The sequence below is a fragment of the Rhipicephalus microplus genome, chromosome 4 (genome assembly GCF_043290135.1).
Source record: "Rhipicephalus microplus isolate Deutch F79 chromosome 4, USDA_Rmic, whole genome shotgun sequence".
Classification (NCBI taxonomy): Eukaryota; Metazoa; Arthropoda; class Arachnida; order Ixodida; family Ixodidae; genus Rhipicephalus; species Rhipicephalus microplus.
The window spans coordinates 11,863,537-11,883,470 of NC_134703.1; the positions used below are offsets into that span (position 1 = coordinate 11,863,537).

At 45.3% G+C, this 19,934-nt stretch overlaps 1 protein-coding gene across 2 annotated transcripts in view; it reads left to right on the forward strand.

Moving 5' to 3' along the window:
• Positions 1-19,934, forward strand: part of LOC119171626 (uncharacterized) — a 63,322-nt gene that overhangs the window by 12,743 nt on the left and 30,645 nt on the right. For both annotated transcript variants that reach the window (XM_037422408.2, XM_075892189.1), the window contains exon 3: positions 13,429-13,610. In XM_037422408.2, coding sequence (XP_037278305.2) covers positions 13,429-13,610 — 182 coding nt within the window. The remainder of the gene's footprint in view (positions 1-13,428; positions 13,611-19,934) is intronic.

The window sequence follows — 19,934 nt, forward strand, 5'->3', positions numbered from 1 at the left end:
TGTCAATTAGCACCATTACTTCTTCGTCGTCCAAGTTACCGCAATGTTTGATGTTGCCACTCTTCGTACCACGTTTGACTGCGCCTGTACATCTTTTTGCTGCCGTCGCTGTCGTCGTAGTGGAGGATCTTCCGTAGAGTCAGCGTCGGCGGCCTCACCTCCGGAGATCGCTGAACTCGGTTTTCCCGACCTGCAGGACTGGGTGAACGGCGTGTCGGAGCGCCCCGTGAATAGGCTGGGCTCGGTGACCTGTAGCGAGCAGGCGACGACGAGTGAGGCTCTTGCGACCCATGTTCGATACTGCGACGATTCGAGATGAAACTCTCTATTTCCTGCGGTCGCTCGCCAGGTCATGGACGAGGGGCATTAGGCAAAAATCTACGGAGACCCACACAACGGTATGGACATGTTCGGTAGACGTGTCCGCCTTCCCCGCAGTGGAAACAAAGGGGCCTGTGGTCAGGTGTACGCCAGATGTCACTCTTTCTTGGTCTTGCTTCGGCAATCAACCGTGAGCTGCGAGGACGGAAGCCTACCTCCATTTGCTGAGCGTGTCGCTCATTGGGGTAAAATACGCTGGTGGAACTGCACGATGGAGGACGTCGCACTGCTTCCGCGTAGCTCATCTCGACGCAGTGCCTCTGTTGTGGTGCCTCGGACGGTTGGGGAGCGTGAACGGCTTGCCGTAGCTTGGCGCGTACCATCTCCGCAATGGAGAACTGCTCTACAGGTGAAGCAGTCACCTGCATCTTTTGTAGCTCTTCCTTAATGAGAGCTCTGATGAGCTCTCGCAATGTCATTGCCGAGAGTGACAGAAGTGACCTCACTTGGATGTACACCCCGGTTATACTGCCTGGCACGCTGTTGAAGGGCCCTCTCCATGGCAGTGGCTTCCTCATGGAACTCCGCAAGTGTCGCAGGCGGGTTTCGAATCAGGCCGGCAAAAATCTCTTCTTTAACACCACGCATTAGGTGGCGAACATTCTTGGATTTGGACATAGAGGGCTCCGCACGCCTGAAAAGCCGATCCATATCCTCTACGTAAGTCGTCACCCTTTCGTTAGGGCCTTGAACCCTTGCCTCTATAGCACGCTCCGCTGTCTCTTTCCTGTCCTCTCGGGCAAATGCCTTGAGGAACTGCCGGTGAAACTCATCCCATGACGTAAGCGCTGCTTTATGGTTCTCAAACCTATGTTTTCGCAGAGTCCTCCAGGAAGCAGTACACATAGCGTAGCTTACGCTCCGGGGTCCAATCGTTGATGACGGTGGCCCGGTCGAAATGCTCGAGCCAGTTGTCAACATCTTCAAAAGCAGCTCCGTGAGATGTCTTCGGTGTCTTGGGCTGGTTGATAACCAGGTGCGCTGGTGCTGGCGCGGTGACGTTAGGCGATGTTTGATTCATAGTCCTCTGACGTTCAGGCAGCAAACCGTGCTGTGGCTCGAGTCCCTGGAGACGACAGCTGGAACGTACGTGCACAGGGGTAAGCTCGGCTGAGCTACTCGATGGGCTTGCGTCAGGGGTGCTCTCGGGGGACCGTATCATCTACCGTACCCAGCACCTCCACCAGAAAATGTCACAAAGACACGGGTACACAGGTACAAATTAGGGCGTTTACTTTCGTAACCCAAGGGCCAGAAACGCGAACACCAGAGCACGCGCACACAGAACTACTTCGTTGTCCTCCTCAGAGGCTGGCTACTATAGTTGCCAGCGTACCTTGCGTCAATATTATAGGGCATCACGTGGCCTGGAATTGACAAAAATTCTCAAAGCTAGCTAAAAACCACTTTAACTTTTCTCGACAAATGACACTACAGACTCAAAAATCGGTTTAGTCACAAGCCAGTATCATGCAATTGGCTGATTTGAGCATGGTGTGCGTGATCACACTTAAAAGCCGCGCATTCGAAGGAATAAAAAAAGAGAAAGTGCTCAAAGTCACAAGGCAAGCGTGTTGCACCTTCTTCTCTTGTTCCATTCCAAGAGAGAAAGTAATGGCAGCTTACAACAAATATTTGTTACTTAGCTCATACTGGGCAGATTATGAAAGTTTTCAAGGCAGTCAGTTCGTGAGCCAGTAAGCTTCTTTACTGAATTCATTTCATGGCCACTTGAAAAAGTGTAGCCAAGAGTGCAGGAAAAGTAAAAAAAAAAAAGATGTAATGATCATACAAGCATATAAACAAACCTTAAAACTTCTCTTGAAGGGGCCCTGAAACACTTTTTCAAGTAACCATAGAATGAATTCACTGGAAGAGCTTATTGCCTCACGAATTCAATGCGACAAAAATTTTAAGAATCCATTCAGTGCGAGTGGTGTTGCAAAGATTTGTCGCATGCTGGAATTGCATTCTTTCTTCTCTCGTCCCAACGAAAGCACAGGAAGCTAAGCAGGGAGGGATGGCAGGGGCAAAGAAAATACGTCACTTATGCCTCATAACCTTGAGCACTTTTTAATTTTTTTCTTCAAATGCGCGGCTTTTTTAGGGTGATCACGCGCACACACGAAGACAAGTCGCGACTTCCCGCTGCCATCTCTGTAACGACCGAGTGCGCCATGTTCAAATCAGCCAATTGCTAATAGATGGGCTTTCTACGAGTGATTTTTGAGCGTATTCCGTCGTTTGTCGAAAAAAAAAAAGAAAGCAATTTTTAGCTGACTGATAATTTGTTGTAAATTCCAGGCCGCGTGCTGCGCTATAATATTATGCTCGCGTGTTGTTGGGAGCCTGTGCTACTGATTGGCAGCGTTTTCTGACCATGCTCAAAAAGTGTTGACCATGCTCAAAAAGTGTCCCTTAAGGGCAACCAACGACAAGATTATAGCACTAAGAGCCTTTGACCAAATAGAGCAAACAGACTGGCCAGGGAAAGCATAAAGGTTAATTGTGGTTAACTTGTGCGAATCTCAAAACGAGGAACACAAAGACACAGCAGATGTGGTGGAACGAAACCAAAACATTGTGTACATTTATTCAACTACTTTTTACGATATCGCTAGTTGAATCAAACAAGTCACTAGTGACAGGCTAAAGGAAACTTATGTAATATTCCTGAATACACTCAATCAACATAACAAACACAAGGTAACGTGAAGGCAACGTCACCAATACTCGATTCACCATGACCAACGGAAGACGACCCCACATTGTCGTCTCCTGCAGACCCCACCGCAGGAGACCTGCACCCTGCTCGTCGCCCCACTACTGAAGAGACTTGTTCATGTTTTATGTGTCAGCCATCCAGTCTCTCTTTCGGGCATCACTTTTCGTGCTACCGCACTAACCATAATGATGATGATGGTGCTGTCTATTGCTCAATGGTTGTTAACCTTAAATGGGGCCTGTCCACGAGACACGTGTGCACCACGAGGTGGAAACAACTTCACGGGGTGTGATAGCACCCCCACAAACTGTAATGTGACATAAATTGCAGTGGATGACAAATCACACATTTCATTGATGGGATCTTTGAGTTATGCATCCGATGCTCTACCAATTAAGCTACCATATTCTCTGTTGGCTATTTCGATGCAAGTATCCTTTGGGAGTTAGCCAGCACTACTCATAGCCCAGGCAACAAATGCGGAACACTTTTTTTCGCCAGAGGGCATCACACAGCACATGATCGTTGCATGAGATAGCAGCTGATGCTCGTATGCTAATTTAGGGCACTAAGTCTGCTATGATGAGGCTCTTACTGTGAATGAATGAGAGGATTTTGGCCTTGTTTATTGTTAGACACAATCAAATGGCTTGAATGGAAAAAATTAGGCCAGGGAAAGCATAGGAGTCCATACTAATACACTTTATAAAGCTCATGAAGCGTGCCTTTCGCCAGCAGCCTCGCCCGTGCATGCCTTTCTTCATAGACTGTTCATAAGCCTTCAATGGACTGCTGAACGTGCCAGAAAAGAACTTGGTAGGCAAGGAGGCCAACTGGCTTCTCTTTTTGGCTCCAGAGGTGTTTTTGTTGTAGCCCATGGGAAGGGACTCTACCTGGCGTCCATCGTAAATTTCTCCTCCCTTCCGCTTTGTTCGGACAAACTACTCTGGTCCAAGACTGGTCTGAAGCATTTTTTGTGTGAGGCACTCTATACACCAGCCATGTGCTGAAACATAACTGTGGAACTCCACACTTCAGAAATTTTAGTCATATTGGAGATTAATATCCTTGAATTCTCTTGCCAATTCTCATGTAGAAATAGTAAGTCCTTCCATCTGTCCCCCTCTCCAGCAGTGTCGTGGCCCTTGCAAGTCTTGCTACTGCGGCCCACTAGCTGAGGTGAGCTTTAAACCTGTGTTGTTAAGAGAACCGCGCAATACGAAAGACTATGCAAAGGCAAATACTCGGTCAAATAACCTAGGGTCCACCCTAGATTATTCATACTCTTTAAGCTCTTTGACTGTTTCATGCGTGAATTCCTACTGTTTTCTAGGTGTGCTCATCACTGACAAGCTCAACTAGTCTGAACACATCACGAAAGTAGTCGCAAAGACATCGAAAACACTAAGCTTCATTAAATGCTTCCTTGTTTTATTCTTGAGTTCCATAAGAAAACTTGCTTATGAAGTATATGTCAGACCTAAACTCAAATATGCCTGCACTATACGGAGCTTACATAAAAAAATCTTGATTGAATTATTAGAAAGCATCCATAATAGGGCTGCCCATTTCATCGATTCTGAATATAGTCGTGCTATAGTTGTGCTATCAGTGTTAGTGCTATCAAATCATCCCTCGGCCTTGACTACTTAGCCCAACGAAGAAAAACGCTGCGTCTAGCACTGTTTTATAAACTGTATCATAATCATACTGAAATTTGAACTTCTATTTTAATACCACCTGTGCAAACATTCCTAATTCCATGAGTGTGCAGCGTATAACTGACTCTACAACCGCATTCAATAAGTCCTTCTTACCCTTGGCCATAGACATTAATTGTTCATCAACGTGATAGTTCGAAATTCAGGCAGTATCAGCTTAACTGACTAAGTGAAACAGCAGACTGCTTTACTTCACCAAGAAGCTGGAAGCTTGCTACGAGCTGCTCTTTTTTTTTTTTTTTTACTATGGTATAACAATTCTGTCCTGTACCTCCTCATTTTCATTATTTTATGGTAATGTGCCTAAAAGTTACATTATTTCATTGTTCTCACCTCTGTAACAATGTGTAATGAAACCACTTTTCTTTCTAAACCAGTCCAGAAATCATTTTGTAAATTTGCTATGATATTTATTATTTTTCCTTTGTTGTGTGCTTGTGAAACCACAACGCAAATACTTTGTCAACACATGCAGGGACACTTAGCATGTGTCTTTCTTGTTTTTATTTTCGGTTGTTGCAGTGCACAGAGCTAACATGCCTCTTTTTCTTTGTAAATGTGACCTTGCATGTATTTTGCTACTCCCCCCCCCCCTACTCCTATTTAATGCCCCATCAAGGGCCCTTAAGGGATCATATATGGTGATGATGAACCTTGGCATAAAGTACACGAAACAGCACAGCATCAAGACAAGCACAAGTGTGTGTCTAGGCTGACGCACACTTGTGCAGCATGGCCATTGTGGTCGTAGGCAACTATTGCCGTATTTACTCGAATCTAGGCCGACTCCGATTCTAAACCGACCCCCATGTCCAAAGCCAAGGGCGGGGGCGGGGGACAACTTACCTCGAATGTAGACTGAATTAAACAGTGAAGGCAGTGTTCATAAAGATAAAACATTTATTTAACATAAAGATGAAACAAAGCAGTTGGTTCATGACGCAAATAACTTGAGAAACATACAGCTGCTAGTCCCCGCAGGGGCGTCTGCATAAGCAGGCATTTGGTGTGTAGCGACTTCACGAACCCGAGCTAACAAGGAGGTTTTGACTCCCTCCCATGCCTAGCCGTGCGTGGCTAAACCATGTTCGGGAAAAAGGAAATTCTGGGGGTTGAGCTGACGCTAGGTACTTGGACCTTCATGCCCCCCCCGGCAGAGGCAACGCACCCCTTTGGCCCCAGCTCCACGTAGACGGCACCCTTGGGCTGACCTACTCAGGGGAAATCGACAGTCACCTTTTCCTATATCTCTCTCCTTACATCTTCGTCTTTATCTCTCACTTTTTATCTGTCCTGTCATCTTCTTTTTTCCGTTTACTTTCAAATTTCCTGGCGGCGATGCTTAACCCTGTGTAGTTACCTAACCTTGGGTAGTTATATTTGGTTATAGCGACAATGCATGGCTGGCGTTTCAAAGTGCTCACTATTCAACCTTGTAGCGTCCCCTTGTTGGGCTCTGCTGTGGGTGGCCACCATCGCCGCTGAACTGTACACAATCTGTATGGCCAACTTTTTCCCCTCTTTCCCTGATTGTTGCCCGAAATGGTGGTGCACCTATGAACCGTTCCTTTTTTTCCAAACCAAAGCAGTATTTCCCCAAGTTTCATGTCATGCATAGCCAGAAAGAGAACAAAACAGTCCGAGAAATCTCACCTTTTCTCTTGTCTCGAAAACCCTCGCCGAAGCAATCGGCCCAGGATATTGTGTAACCAAGTAGGGAAGTAGCGACCTCCTTTTGGAAGTTCGCGACAAGCTCCAATATGACAATTTACCTAAACTGGTAGCGTTTGGGGATGTCCCAGTTTCAGTGGGCCTACACAGGTCAATGAACACAGTGCGCGGTGTGGTCTCTGATGACGTCTTGCTTGGACTGTCCGAAAGTGAATTATTGGAAGGCTGGCAAGACCAGAATGTAGTCAAGGTCTAAAGAATAATTATACGACGAGACAAAAAGAAAACACCCACAAAACACATAACCATGACCTTTGGTACCAGTGACTTACCTGATTCAATTGATACTGGCTACTGCAAGCTCCATGTCAGGCCCTATGTGCCAAACCCTCGCAGATGTTTCAAATGCCAGCGCTTTGGACATGGATCACAAAGCTGCAGAGGGTGTATACTTGCGCATCCAACGAGCACGCATCAGATATGTGTACCTCAACAACATCATGCTGTGCGAACTGTGAAGGAGACCATGCTGCCTACTCGAGATCGTGTCCAATCTGGAAGAAAGAAAAACAAATCCTTGAGATTAAAGTGAAGTTCAATCTGTCCTTTTAAGAAAATGGTTCTTCATTTATCAGTCCAGTCCCTCCTTCGCCGATGTGACGCGCCAGGGCGCCGCGCTGCATCGTTCCGTGCCCGTAAAAGTCGTACAGAGTGAGACTGCAGGCGCGCCACAAGCGCCCCCGGCTGGAGCAGCCAGTACTGCTCCGCCACCTGACAAAAAGGGCTGAAAGACTCCCCAGTCTGCCGTACCCCGAGCCACTGCAAGCACAGTGAGGCCCGAAACCACCGTGAATGTGTCTGTCGAGCAGGGACCATCCGCCACCTCACAAGAGGTGATGGATACAAGTCCCACTCTTCCGGTGCCCGAGATGCTGAAGGAGTGACGCAGCTTTTTGGAGCACACTAAAAAAGAAAGACTATGCATTACAGGGCCTCTTAAGGAGCCTGTAACCTAAGGCAACACTTCTGTACACACAGCACCACACAGATTAAAAATGACACAAATGTCTCATTCGAACGTCAGAGGACTGCTGAAAAACCTTGATGATATTCAAGAACTTTTATACAAACATACACCAAAAGTGCTGTGTGTACAATAGACACACTTGAAACTGAAACATACGAACTTTCTACGGTATTACGTTATATTTCAAAAGGATCGGAATGATGCAGTCGCATTATCCGGTGGTGTTGCCATTGTTGTGGATCCAGGAACTGCCTGTACACATTTACGACTTCAGACATATCCTAAGGCAGTAGCCGTCCGAGCCGTTATCTTGAACAAACTGGTCACAATTTGCTCTATTTATATACCTCCTCAGCACCAACTTAATAAACAAGAATTCCATGCGTTAATTGATGAACTTCCAGGACCGTATCTTCTCCTTGGAGATTTTAACGCACATAGCAGTCTGTGAAGTGACTCACGCTGCGATGCATGAGGTCGTCTGATTGAAGAGTTTTTTTTCTCGAGAACTCTGGCGCTTGTCTCCTCAATAGGAAAGAGGCAACATATTATAGCCTCGCCAACAATACCTACTCATCAATCGACCTAAGCATTGTATCTCCATCGCTTCTTTCCCTACTTCACTGGAAAGTCATTAATAATCCTTTTGGAAGGGACCACTATCCTGTAGTTCTGAGCTCAGCTGTAGCAAATGAATGTCCTCCGCAGGTTCCCAAATGGCTGATAGAAAAGGCCGATTGAGACCAGTTTTAGAAGGCTGCTAGCTTAAGTTAAACCGACATATGCGGTTCTAGCTTAGATGCAGCTGTACAATATTTTACTGCTTTTCTTATTGAAGTTGCAGTTAAGTGCATTCCGCAAACATCTGGACTGGGCGGAAAACGACGAGTCTTTTGGTGGGACAGTGAATGCCGCAATGCTCGCAAACAACAAAACAAAGTATGGAGTCTGCTGCGAGACTCACCAACCGCCGAAAATGTTGTCAATTTTAAAGATATCAAGTCCCAGGCCAGGAGAACACATCGACAGGCCAGGAGGGAGAGCTGGCAGAGGCTTTTATTTGGAATCAACTCATATACCCATGAAGCAAGAGTCTGGAGCATGGTCGGTAGGGTAGTAGGACGAGAAGCACATCCTCTTCCTCTAGTAAACACACAAGGCAATAGTTTGGAAGACCAAGCGAACTCTCTCGGTGCACACTTCGAACAGGTTTCCAGCTCATCCAATTATAGTCCAGCATTCCTACGATACAAAGGAAGAATAGAAAAACAGAAAATAGAACAAAAATCCCAAAAGAATGAGGCATACAATGAACCTCTCGTCTTAGCTGAGTTATAAGCATTGTTAAACTGCTGTAACAGAACCGACCCAGGCTCCGACCGTATATTATACGAAATGTGCAAACGTCTCCCTCCCGAAACCCAAAAAAGCTCTCCTTTCTTTGTTTAATGCCATTTAATTTTTCAGTGAGATCCTTCCACTATGGAAAGAAGGAGTCATTATTCCGGTTCTTAAACAAGGCAAAAACCATCTTCAGCATCAAGCTACAGGCCCACAGCATTGACAAGTCGCCTTTGCAAGATTTTTGAAAAAATAGTAAACAGACGACTGATGCATTTCCTTGAAACAAACAGCCTGCTTGACCCATGCCAGTGCGGGTTTCAAGTGGCTAAGTCCACTGTTGACCACCTTGTTTATATTGAAACACAAATTCGTGATGCTTTCATTCCTAAAATATTCTATTGGTGTTTCTCGATATGGAAAAGGCGTATGACACTAAGTGGCGCTTTGGCTTACTCCGAGACTTGTTGCACCTAGGTGTGTGGGGCAAAATGTTGGCAATAATCGAAGGCTACCTGTCTAATCGAACATTCCGTGTTCAAGTGGGCACTATGCGGTCCCGTACATTTGTTCAGGAAACAGGAGTGTCGCAAGGCGAGGTATTGTGTTGTACACTTTTAATAGTCAAAATGAACTCCTCGGCCCTCGTTATCCCCCAAAATATGTTTTACTGTACATATGTTGACGACGTTCAGGTCGGTTCCAAGTCCTGTAACCTCTCAGTTTGTGAACGTCAGGTTCAATTAGGTTTGAACAAGCTCTCTCAACGGGCAGATGAGAATAGTTTTAAATTGAATGCACAAAAGTGTACCTGCATCTTGTTCAGCCAAAAGAGGGGCGTTCATCCCGGTCCTGAGATTGAACTGCATGCTCAACGTCTGTCTGTGAAAAAGGAGCATAAGTTTCTGGGCCTAATATTAGACACAAAACAAACCTTCATCTTATACGTCAAGTATTTAAAAGACAGGTGCTTAAAAATCATGAATATTTTGAAAGTGTTGTCATGAACTACGTGGGGCAGTGACAGGAAATGTCTGGTGAATTTATTTAAAACCTCGTACGCATGCCTCTGATTACGGTGCTATAATCTATCAGTCTGTCACATCATCAGCCTTAAAGATTCTCAACCCTGTCCACCATCCAGGCATTCCCCTCTCTACGGGGGCTTTTCGAACTAGCCCTGTAGAGAGTCTGTACGTAGAATCAAATGAATGGTCGCTCCATGTGCAGAGATGTTAGCTGTCTTTTACATACTATTAACGCTTACAAGGAATACCCCGCTCACTCCACAATTAATAATCTGTCCAATTGTACCTTGTCAATAACCGTCCTTCGCTGAGACAGCCCTACTCACTTCGTGTCAGGAAGCTCGCTGCGGAAACAGCTGTGCCATTTTTAGAACGTTTAATGACTACCGCAGTATATTTGCCACCATGGAAGTGGCAAGTTTTCTGCGATACATCTTTCGTGGAGGTCACTAAAAACGCACCTACTGCACATATCCGCTCACACTTCCTCGAACTCCATCACAAGTAAACTTGCCCAGAATTTTGCACAGATGCTTCACAGTCTCACACCGGTGTGTCCTGTGCAGCTGTTGGCCCATCTTTCTCCAATTCCGGTATTCTGCACTCCGAAACAAGCATCTTCACTGCAGAGGCTCACGTGTTATCTGTGGCCGTCAAGTATATTAAGGAACTGCAACTACAATGCGCCGTAATATACACATATTCCCTGAATGTAGTAACGGCCCTTAAAACTCTGCGAAAACATAAAAATTCTGACCTTGTGTCTTTTTACTCTCTGTTATGCACGATCTATGCTCTTAAACGTCATGTTGTAGTCTGCTGTGTGCCAGGGCACCGTGAAATCGCTGGAAATATGTTGGAAATATCCCATAGGTGCTGGCAGCACCTATGGGATAAACAAACAGAAAACAAATTACATGTTATCAAACCGAGAATTGTAAATTGGTCAACAGTATCCAGATCACGCTACACACCAGTCACACTTACAAGACTACAGATAGGACACACACACTTGACACATTCATGCCTGGTGGCCATGCACCATTGTGTGAGAGATGTGGAGAACCGTGAGCAGTTCTCCACATCCTCCAGTGCAGGGATTTAGATTCTCTCAGCAAAAAGCATTTTTTCCTTGCCCTACCGACAACAGATACCCTTGCACCATCAATGTTCATCGGTAGAGAACCCCTTTTTCCTCATAAATCATTGCTGGCATTTTTAACAGATGTACATACTTTTAACGTCATATACCCAGGTGCTCCGTAGCACGATCTCTGAAGAGAGGTCACTGCCGCGGTGGCTGCATCATCGTTATTGTCTATCACGACGTTTCGCCATTTACTATTGTTGCACATATTTCACGTCAATATCATTTTTCTAATGCTTCTGTGTTTTTACTCGTGTTGGTGCGAGGAATTTCAAGGCCCTTTTACAGCTACCTATTATAATCATTGTTCGCATTACTTGACCTTAACTTGATTTGACTGACCTGGTGCTCTTTGGCTATGAAATGGCCCTTGCGATAAAACACCACACGTCATCATCATCATACAGCTGCTAGTCCTGTTGTGTGTGTTTCTTTGTTGTCATGTTGTCATGCTGCTTCTAGTTATTTGCATCATAAAGATGCAGCGCTTCTGTAGAGCCGTTGTCGCTGCTTCCCTCTTCGCTGACTTCTTTGCCCCCGTATTCAACACTGTGCGATTCTCGGTGCCACTGAGTGCATTGGATATGCCGCACTTCTTAAAAGCGCTCACAGTCAAAGTTCCCAGGTTGTCATCCCACGCTGCAGCCCATCCAGCGACGCACATTTTTTTCGTCCTCTCCCAAGTCTCGCCCCGCATCAACATTGTAGGATGATTCTGGCCCCGCCGCGGTGGTCTAGTGGCTAAGGCACTCGGCTGCTGACCCGCAGGGCGCGGGTTCGAATCCCGGCTGCGGCGGCTGCATTTCCGATGGAGGCGGAAATGTTGTAGGCCCGTGTGCTCAGATTTGGGTGCACGTTAAAGAACCCCAGGTGGTCTAAATTTCCGGAGCCCTCCACTACGGCGTCTCTCATAATCATAGAGTGGTTTTGGGACGTTAAACCCCACATATCAATCAATTAGGATGATTCTGCAGCTAGAACAACTTTCATTTTATATGCAGCACTATAATGATGTCGCCTGTTTGGCGCTATTTAGCTCTACCACACACAGACCACTCAAAGTGCGACTCGAATGACAAAATGACAACACTTGCCACAAGATCAAAATGGCGGCCTCACGTGTGTACTTAAGCGAAGTGTTGGCTTTGCTACTAGCGGCTATAATACCGTCTAGGTGGCACTAGCTGTGCACCACTTTTCTGAAAGAAAAATGGCACTTTAAGATCCTTGAATCTAATACCCCTGTCACACGTGGCAACTTAAGTGAACTTTGAGTGAGTGTATTTCCACTCACAAAGTGTCATATTGGCGTTTCGAGAAAACGAAGTGTACTTTAAAATTGATGGCAGTGGCACTTGGTGGAATTGTAGGGCAACATATATCTGTTGTTTTCGAACCCGTGTCTCATTACTGGACTACGTTGTCTTCATTGTAGTAGTGCCAGTGGCGCACACCTTCGCAAATGACTAGAGAACGACTCACCTATACTTGTGTAAGTGTGTAAGTGTGCAAGGAAGTCAACAACGCGAGGTATGCAGCCATTGCACAGCATGTGCTGCCGCATCTCCCAGGTGGATGTGGCCGCAATCTGCCCAAGGGTAAGAGTAGTGAGGTCTTTTGTTGTATTATGACTTGATTTAATACACAGCAGTATTTATTATAACCAAAACAATGGTTTGAATATAGTATGAGCACCACTTTAGGCAGGCAGCATTGTATGTCTGTGGAAGCCAGAGGTACCGAGGCTACACACTTCGTTGCAGTGAGGCAAGGTTGGGGAGTGCACTCACCGGCAAGTGTACTTTGCAGCGAGTAAACTTTCTCGTGTGACAGTGCACAAATGACACTCGCAGCAAAGTGCACTTGCTCAAAGTGCACTTAAGTTGCCATGTGTGACAGGGGTATAAGCCGACCCGGGAGTTTGATGCAAAAAATTAAAAAAAAACTTCAGCCAAGATTTGATTTAATATGGTAATAATGATAATATCTGGGGTTTGATGTCTCAAAACCATGATATGATTAAGAATGAGAGAAGCCATGGTGGAGCGCCCCGAAAATTTCAACCGTTTGATTTTCTTGCTCAGTACACAGGCCTCTAGCATTATTTCGCCTCTATTGAAATTGGCCACCGTGGCACGGACCACTGCTCCACCATGGTGGGTAGGATTCAAAATGTGGAAGCAGCAGAATAATTGGCAATCACATTGGCAATATAGTTGTATAAAACTCTAATGTGGATGAAATATATCGGAGAAGGCTATTTAATTAAAAACATACCATGCTTACCTGAATCATATTAGGACTAGGTAATGTTAGGCTAGGCTTTTTGCCTTCATGTTGGAGGAGAGCACTTTGCTGCGCTAGCTTGAGCCTTGATTTACTTGCAGCTGATGCAAGGTCATCCCTGTGGCTGATATGGCTACGCAAGTATGTCATCCTCTGCCTGGTATGCGGTGGATCTGCTGTCTTTGTTGGGGTGCTCTTCATCGCCATTTACTTCACCCTAAAGTCTTACACGTCGTCACTGCAGTTTTTCGAAACCATACCCACCTACGTACCTGCCGCGGTGGTAAGCACAAACAGTTTGTTCTTTGATGAGCTGGAAGCTCCCACATGTGATGCCATTGATTTTGACATTGCTTGGATTCTTCATTGCCGTATAAGGACTGCTTTATTCACAAAACGGGCCAGAAGACTGAATAGTAAAAAAGAAATAAATAAATGCTGACTTTATTTATGAACCAATTGTTAGGTTGGATGGAAAAATTTACAGCATGCTTATTTGGTGTTATTTTTTAGTGCCTCAGTGATTGGCTTAGAGACCTTCATGGCTTTTCTATTTTGTATAACAATAAAAAGCATTCTGTCTGCAACCTTGGAACAGTTTCTCTAGAAAGAGGGCAGAAGTTTTAAAAACAGAATTTTTTTACTTGCATTAAGTCTTCTTCCATTGGTTTGATGAATGTACACAACTCTGGTTGGTGAACGTGATGGCGATTATAGTGTCGGTGAAACTAAAAAACTGAAACCCTGTGCAGCTTTTTCAGACTTCATCGAGGTTTTTTTTTGTAAGGAAAAAATTATCATTGTGGTCATTTACAGCATCCAAATTGTCAAATAAAGTATTATTACCATGGTTTCTCCAGCTCTGTCTAGTCAGCCTAAAAAAACCACCGCAGTTGAGCGGAAGAGTTGGTCTGTCTGGCAACATTGGCGTGCGAGCATTGTAAACTGTAGTGGTTCCACTCATGCTGCTGCTTCACAAAAGAAGAGAAGGTCCTGCTATCTTTTTGTAGCCAGCATGAACGTATTGGAGAAACAATGTGATGGCACAATCTTCTTCAACCTAAGTTAATGCGCAGTTTACGCATGAGGACTCGCACATCGTGACTAAACTATGTTGGATTCACGGGCCTAATTCCCGTGCTGCTGTTTGCTCAAGAATTTTTTGTTTGTTTCTTTCTTACGAACTGCGCTAGATGCAGTGTTCGCGTGTCTATGCCCTAAGCGTGCATGCAAATGCGCCGCCACACCGGGCACCTTTTTGAATGCGTGAGAAAAAAAGGCAATAAATACTCTCTGGTGCAGCCTCAATCTACGTCAAGTGTATAAAGTATAGTTTCAAGTTACACATGTTTGTTTTTAAGCAATGTAAGTCTACTTATGAGGATTTCTTGTGCTACCAGTAGATTGACACTAGTGGTTATTTTTTGTAGACTTTGCACATGAAATTAAAATTATAATTCCTCTTTTCTGGGACAAAAGCATGCTCATTGCTGCTGATGTGATCAATGATCTTCTCATTTTTTCTACAATCGCAAAAAATCTTTAGAGTGTTAGACCATCCCTTTCAGTATGTGTAAGTAAAGGCTTTTCCAGCTGGTCATTTATCACAGCTGTGCTTAGCTTAGCGTGCTGCACCATAGCAATAATGAACGGGTCGGTGTAATGTTGTCTTTCACTTTTTCTGAATATGTACTATAGACTTTCGTTGAACAGAACATGAAGGGACCAAGCAAATGTGTCTTGTTCATGGAGAGATGAACAAGGGCGGAGAATCCAAGCATGAAACCAATCGTGCTAGAGGAAGTCGTTAGTTTAGTTAAAGCGGAAGTTCCGTTTAACAGATTTCCATTTAACGAGAGTCTACTGTATACTACCTGTGCTTTTGCGCCATGTTAAGCCAGTTACGTCTAGTGTGGGGAAGACTCCTTACAAAATATTGCATGAATAGATGGGTAGGAGTGGTAAATTCACTGTGGTCAATGACCATTAAACTGAAGTGTTGCAATGCTAAGCTTAGGGATTTGGTTTTAATCCTGGCTGTGACGGGCCTGAATTAAAAGAGCATCAGTTTACTTCGGTGTGAAGACTCTGCGACATGTAGAAAAGGCGATGATATGGCAAAAACTACTTTAATAAACTGAGTTACGGCATCAATACATTCATGGTGCACACGTTCCTAGAAACCACATACGAAAACGCATCACGTCAAGCTCAGCATGTAGCACAAGGTTGCCGAATTACTTGCTGTCTCACATCCGACCCCTCTTTTTTTAAATGCTCGATGGGCTTCTGACATCACCCCACCCATTTTTTTTTATGTGTCATAGTCTAGGAGCCACCAGGGCGGCTGAACGATACACCGAAGGTGGTCATGATGGCGTGACTTGTCGTATGTATTGTCCCTGGAAATAGAAGTAGATAGCTGAGTTGACAATCCCGAAGAATCATCACCTCCGGAAGCATTGTCAAAAACTGTCTCGGCTTGTGATCCGTCAGAAATATTAGCCATCGAAGTGCTAGGCTGGAAAGTCTGGGCTTGAAAAAGGGCTGAATCAATGTATGGCTGATGGAACTGCTTCAGTCGGCTGACATGGGCCACCTTTACGTCGGCTGCCGGAGAATTTTCAGTATCAGGATTGACACGGCGGATCACAAAAGTGACAGGTGTTTTCTTTTCTGTAATCTTGTACGGGCCTTTAAATGTCGGTGCGAGCTTTGTTGTACCATTGGTGATGGGCTCTTGACATAGGAGCCAGACATACTGACACCCAAGAAATGTCTTGTCTTGATGGGATTTGTCATGGGACTTGTGACTTTGTTGTGCTCATACAGTGTTTTCTTGTGCTTCAGCGCGAGTCTTTGCAAGGTCCAAAAGTCTTGCTTTGAGGGTCTCATCCCTTGGACAGCAAAATGTTTCTCTTGGTAGCTTTGGAACATAGCCATAGAGCAGTTCAAATGGCGAAAACTGTAAACTGGTGTTGAGACTTGTGTTCACAGCAAATGCGGCCAAAGTAACAGATCAGAGTGGCACATCTTCCTAAGTACTGAGACGAGGGTAGCATTGCTTCTTTCTGCCAGCCCATTACTTGCTGCGCAATAAGTGACGAAAAAATGCTGGTGAATTCCATGAAGATGAAGAAAGCGCTTGAATTCTTTTGACTCAAAAGAACGACCATCATCTGACAAGCAGTGGTCTGGATCACCGCAGCAGTAAAACACAGTATGCAAATGTTGGATTACTTCTCTCGTGGAAGTAGTGGAAACCGCAGCAGGAATTATAAAGCGTGTGGCAAAGTCTATAACATTAAGTATGTACCTGCTGCTGTCGGTGCAGGGCATCATCACGTGGTCCAGAGCAACAACCGAAAACGGAACCTCCAGTGTTGGCATAAATCCCATTTTGCCAAAATTCCTGTTCCCTGGCCGATAATTAATCTGACATGTCTGACATCTTTGAACATACTGTTTTATCAGAGACGTCATCTTGGGCCACCAGTAGCGTTCTTGCACATTCTTCAGCGTACACTTGGAATCCATATGACCACTATATCATGTGCCACTTCGAGGACTGCTTGGCGTAACTTGAGTGGAATAACAATAGTCTTCAGGCTGGGAAACGTGCGACAATACAGTATGTTGTCAATGATGACAAAATCTCGAGGTGCACCATTATTATCTAGTAGACGTTGGCGTATGTCAGAACACTCTTCATCTTGTTCTTGAAGGTGGCAAAGTGTGACCATGGGTTCAAAGACTCCACAAGAAAGACGTGATAGCATATCAGCGATCACATTGTGCTTACAAGGCTTGTGTTGCACAGTGAATTATAACTCAACGAGGTCCGTCAACATGCCGGTAAAGCGCCATGATGATTTCGTTTCTGAGGTTAGGCATGCTATGGTCCAGTTGTCTGTGAGAAGACAGAATTTTTGGTTGAAGAGATAACTGCGAAATTTGTGACAAATGGCCCAATGTACTGCAAGACGCTTTCCTACATTGCTATGCAGTTTTTTTTTCAGAGGGGGACAGTCCTCTGCTGGCATACTCGATTACGACATCTTTGCCATCTTGAGACTGTGAGAGTACTGCTCCAAGGGCTGAGGCAGAAGCGTCTATGGTCACAGTTGTTTGGGCAGAGGGATGAAAATGGCCAAAAATAGGTGTGGAAGTGAGGGCTTCACGGATGATAAAAAGGCTGACTCCCATTCCGAAGACCACTGAAAAGCTCCCGTTCTTACAATGTGTTGAAGAGGAGCGACCACCTTGGTGAAATTGGGGTGAAGCGTTAATAAAAGTTTGCAGTTTGAATCTACGACAGCACTGCCTTGGAAGTAGTATGCAGAAGCATCTTCAAAATGCTTTCTACCTTTGTTGGGTTTGGATGTTTTCCGTCTTTCAAAATGACAAAACCGAGAAATGTTAGGGATGTAACGGCGAATTGGCACTTACGAAGCGAAACTTTGAAACCACCGTTCTGCAAGATTGTAAGTACTTCATCTACAAGTCGATGAATTCCAGAGAAGTTGTGGTAAAGAGAAGAATGCCGTCTAAATAAACTCAAACTCCACGTTTTGGGTAACGAGGCTGCAGGCTCTCGAATACGGTGTGCATAGCCTTTTGAAATGTAGCAGGAGCATTCTTGAGTTCACATGGCATATGTGTCCAGTGAAATGTGCCACGATGCATGATGAAGGATATTTTGGGTTGACCTTGTACCCCAATTTGCCAATAAGCAAATTCCAAATTGAGACATGCGAACAGGGAGCAACTGGAAATGTCATCCATGATATCATCCGCACGCGGAAGTGGCTGTGCAACACTAATGGTTTGTTTGTTAAGTGGTATATAGTTTACACAGAATCGCTTTTTTGTAGGCTGTGAAACAACGACAATTGGAAAGGCCCATGGGCTGGAAGATGGCACAATAATACTTTCTTCGAGAAGCTCTTGGCATTGGCGCTCAATGAAGACTCAATCCTCTTTGCTGTATCGGTGAGGTTGATGGGCATATGGCGATGAATCCAGCCCAAGCTCGATGGCGTGTTCTGTCCCTTTGTATAGGCCCAAATTATTGTCGTCAGTGGCGAAGAGGTCAAGATACTGACGCGCAATACGTGTTAAACTGCCATAACTTCTTCTTGCAGCTGTGGACCTATGTGAGCATCACGTAGCTTGTCCAACGTAGCATCATTTGTGCAAATTGTTGCTGCCTTTGGTTGAAGTGGCTGCTTTCTAGGCAAATGTTCATTGTGTTTGAGGGATAACTATATGAGGTGGTTGTTGTCTGGCAATGGCGAAAACTGCAAGCAGCCTGTGGGAGACACAGTTTGTTTAAAGGGAGCCACAGGACTACTTGACAGCACAATGGCACTGGACATCCGTGGTAGCACCTTTTATAGGCATCGCATGACAATATCCCTGCCAGGATGGTGAATTTCCGTTGGATGAGGCGGTCGGACAAGGAGCTCAGCGCAGGCGGCCTCAAACCAGTCCTCTCCGAGGATTAAAGGCGAGGGATTTCTAGCTAGAACTGAAGTACTGCCGAAATATGCCCCACGGTGCCACTTCGGGAACTAATTGCAAGGTAATGAGTGTCTTGTTGATCCAGGGTTAACGACAAAATTCAATGTGGTGCTGATGTAGCAGTTGGATTGATTTGTGAAGAAGCTATGTCATTCCTAGAACCAATCTGCAGCACAGGCAAGAGAGGCACTCGTAACATTGATGATTTGGTTGCAATGGGCGACTGACTTGAAAAACTGAGGCATGCTTTATAGTTCGGTCGAGTTGGGTGGCGATGGCAAGAAATGCGCTCGCAGTTGGTGGCCACTGTGCAGCGATAGTTGTTGCCATTTGTACGTCGCACACGCCCTGTAGGGCATATTCAATGCGCTGAGGATCTGTCAGTTGAACCAGACATCTGTAAATTACGCGCAGTTTCGCCAAAGAGTAGTCAATGAGGCTCTCACTGAGTACTGGATGCATCTGGTTACTCTGTTCTGCCACTACAAAAGCATAAGTTTGTCTCTAAACTGGTTTTCAAACACAGCTTTAAATTCTCCCACGTGTCCAACTGGTTTTTTGCCACGCTTTTTCAATCTGCTGCAGTGCCATGGAGCTTACCAAGCGCTACGGCTAGGAGAGTAGATGGTGTCCATGATGCTAAGCCTTGAGTACGCTCGAGTTCTTCAAGACACTGATGAGCTGAAATGCTACCGTCACGACTAGAAGTTGACAGCGAGGCCGAAAGGCTGGGCAACGTAGTGATTTGAACTGGAAACGTCGGCCGTTGTGACGTCAAAAACAGCTGCCGTAGGTTACTCAGCACTTGCATACTTAAACCGACTGTGCAGCTGTCGAGTAGGGCTCCTGAGACGGTTGACGGTTCCGGACAATGTCATGAAACAAGCGTTCGATTATGTCTTCCTTTGAGCCAGTTATCTCCAGGTTACGGGGCGAAAGTTCATGGCGTGTAAATACGCTGTGAACCCGTGGAGGTCTTCCACAGTGGTCTCATTTCAATTTATCAGCGGCATCGTGGTCGATGGACGGGCGGGCAAGCTCAAAAATGGTTTAACGCAGGCAAATGGCAGAAATGCGAGCCGCT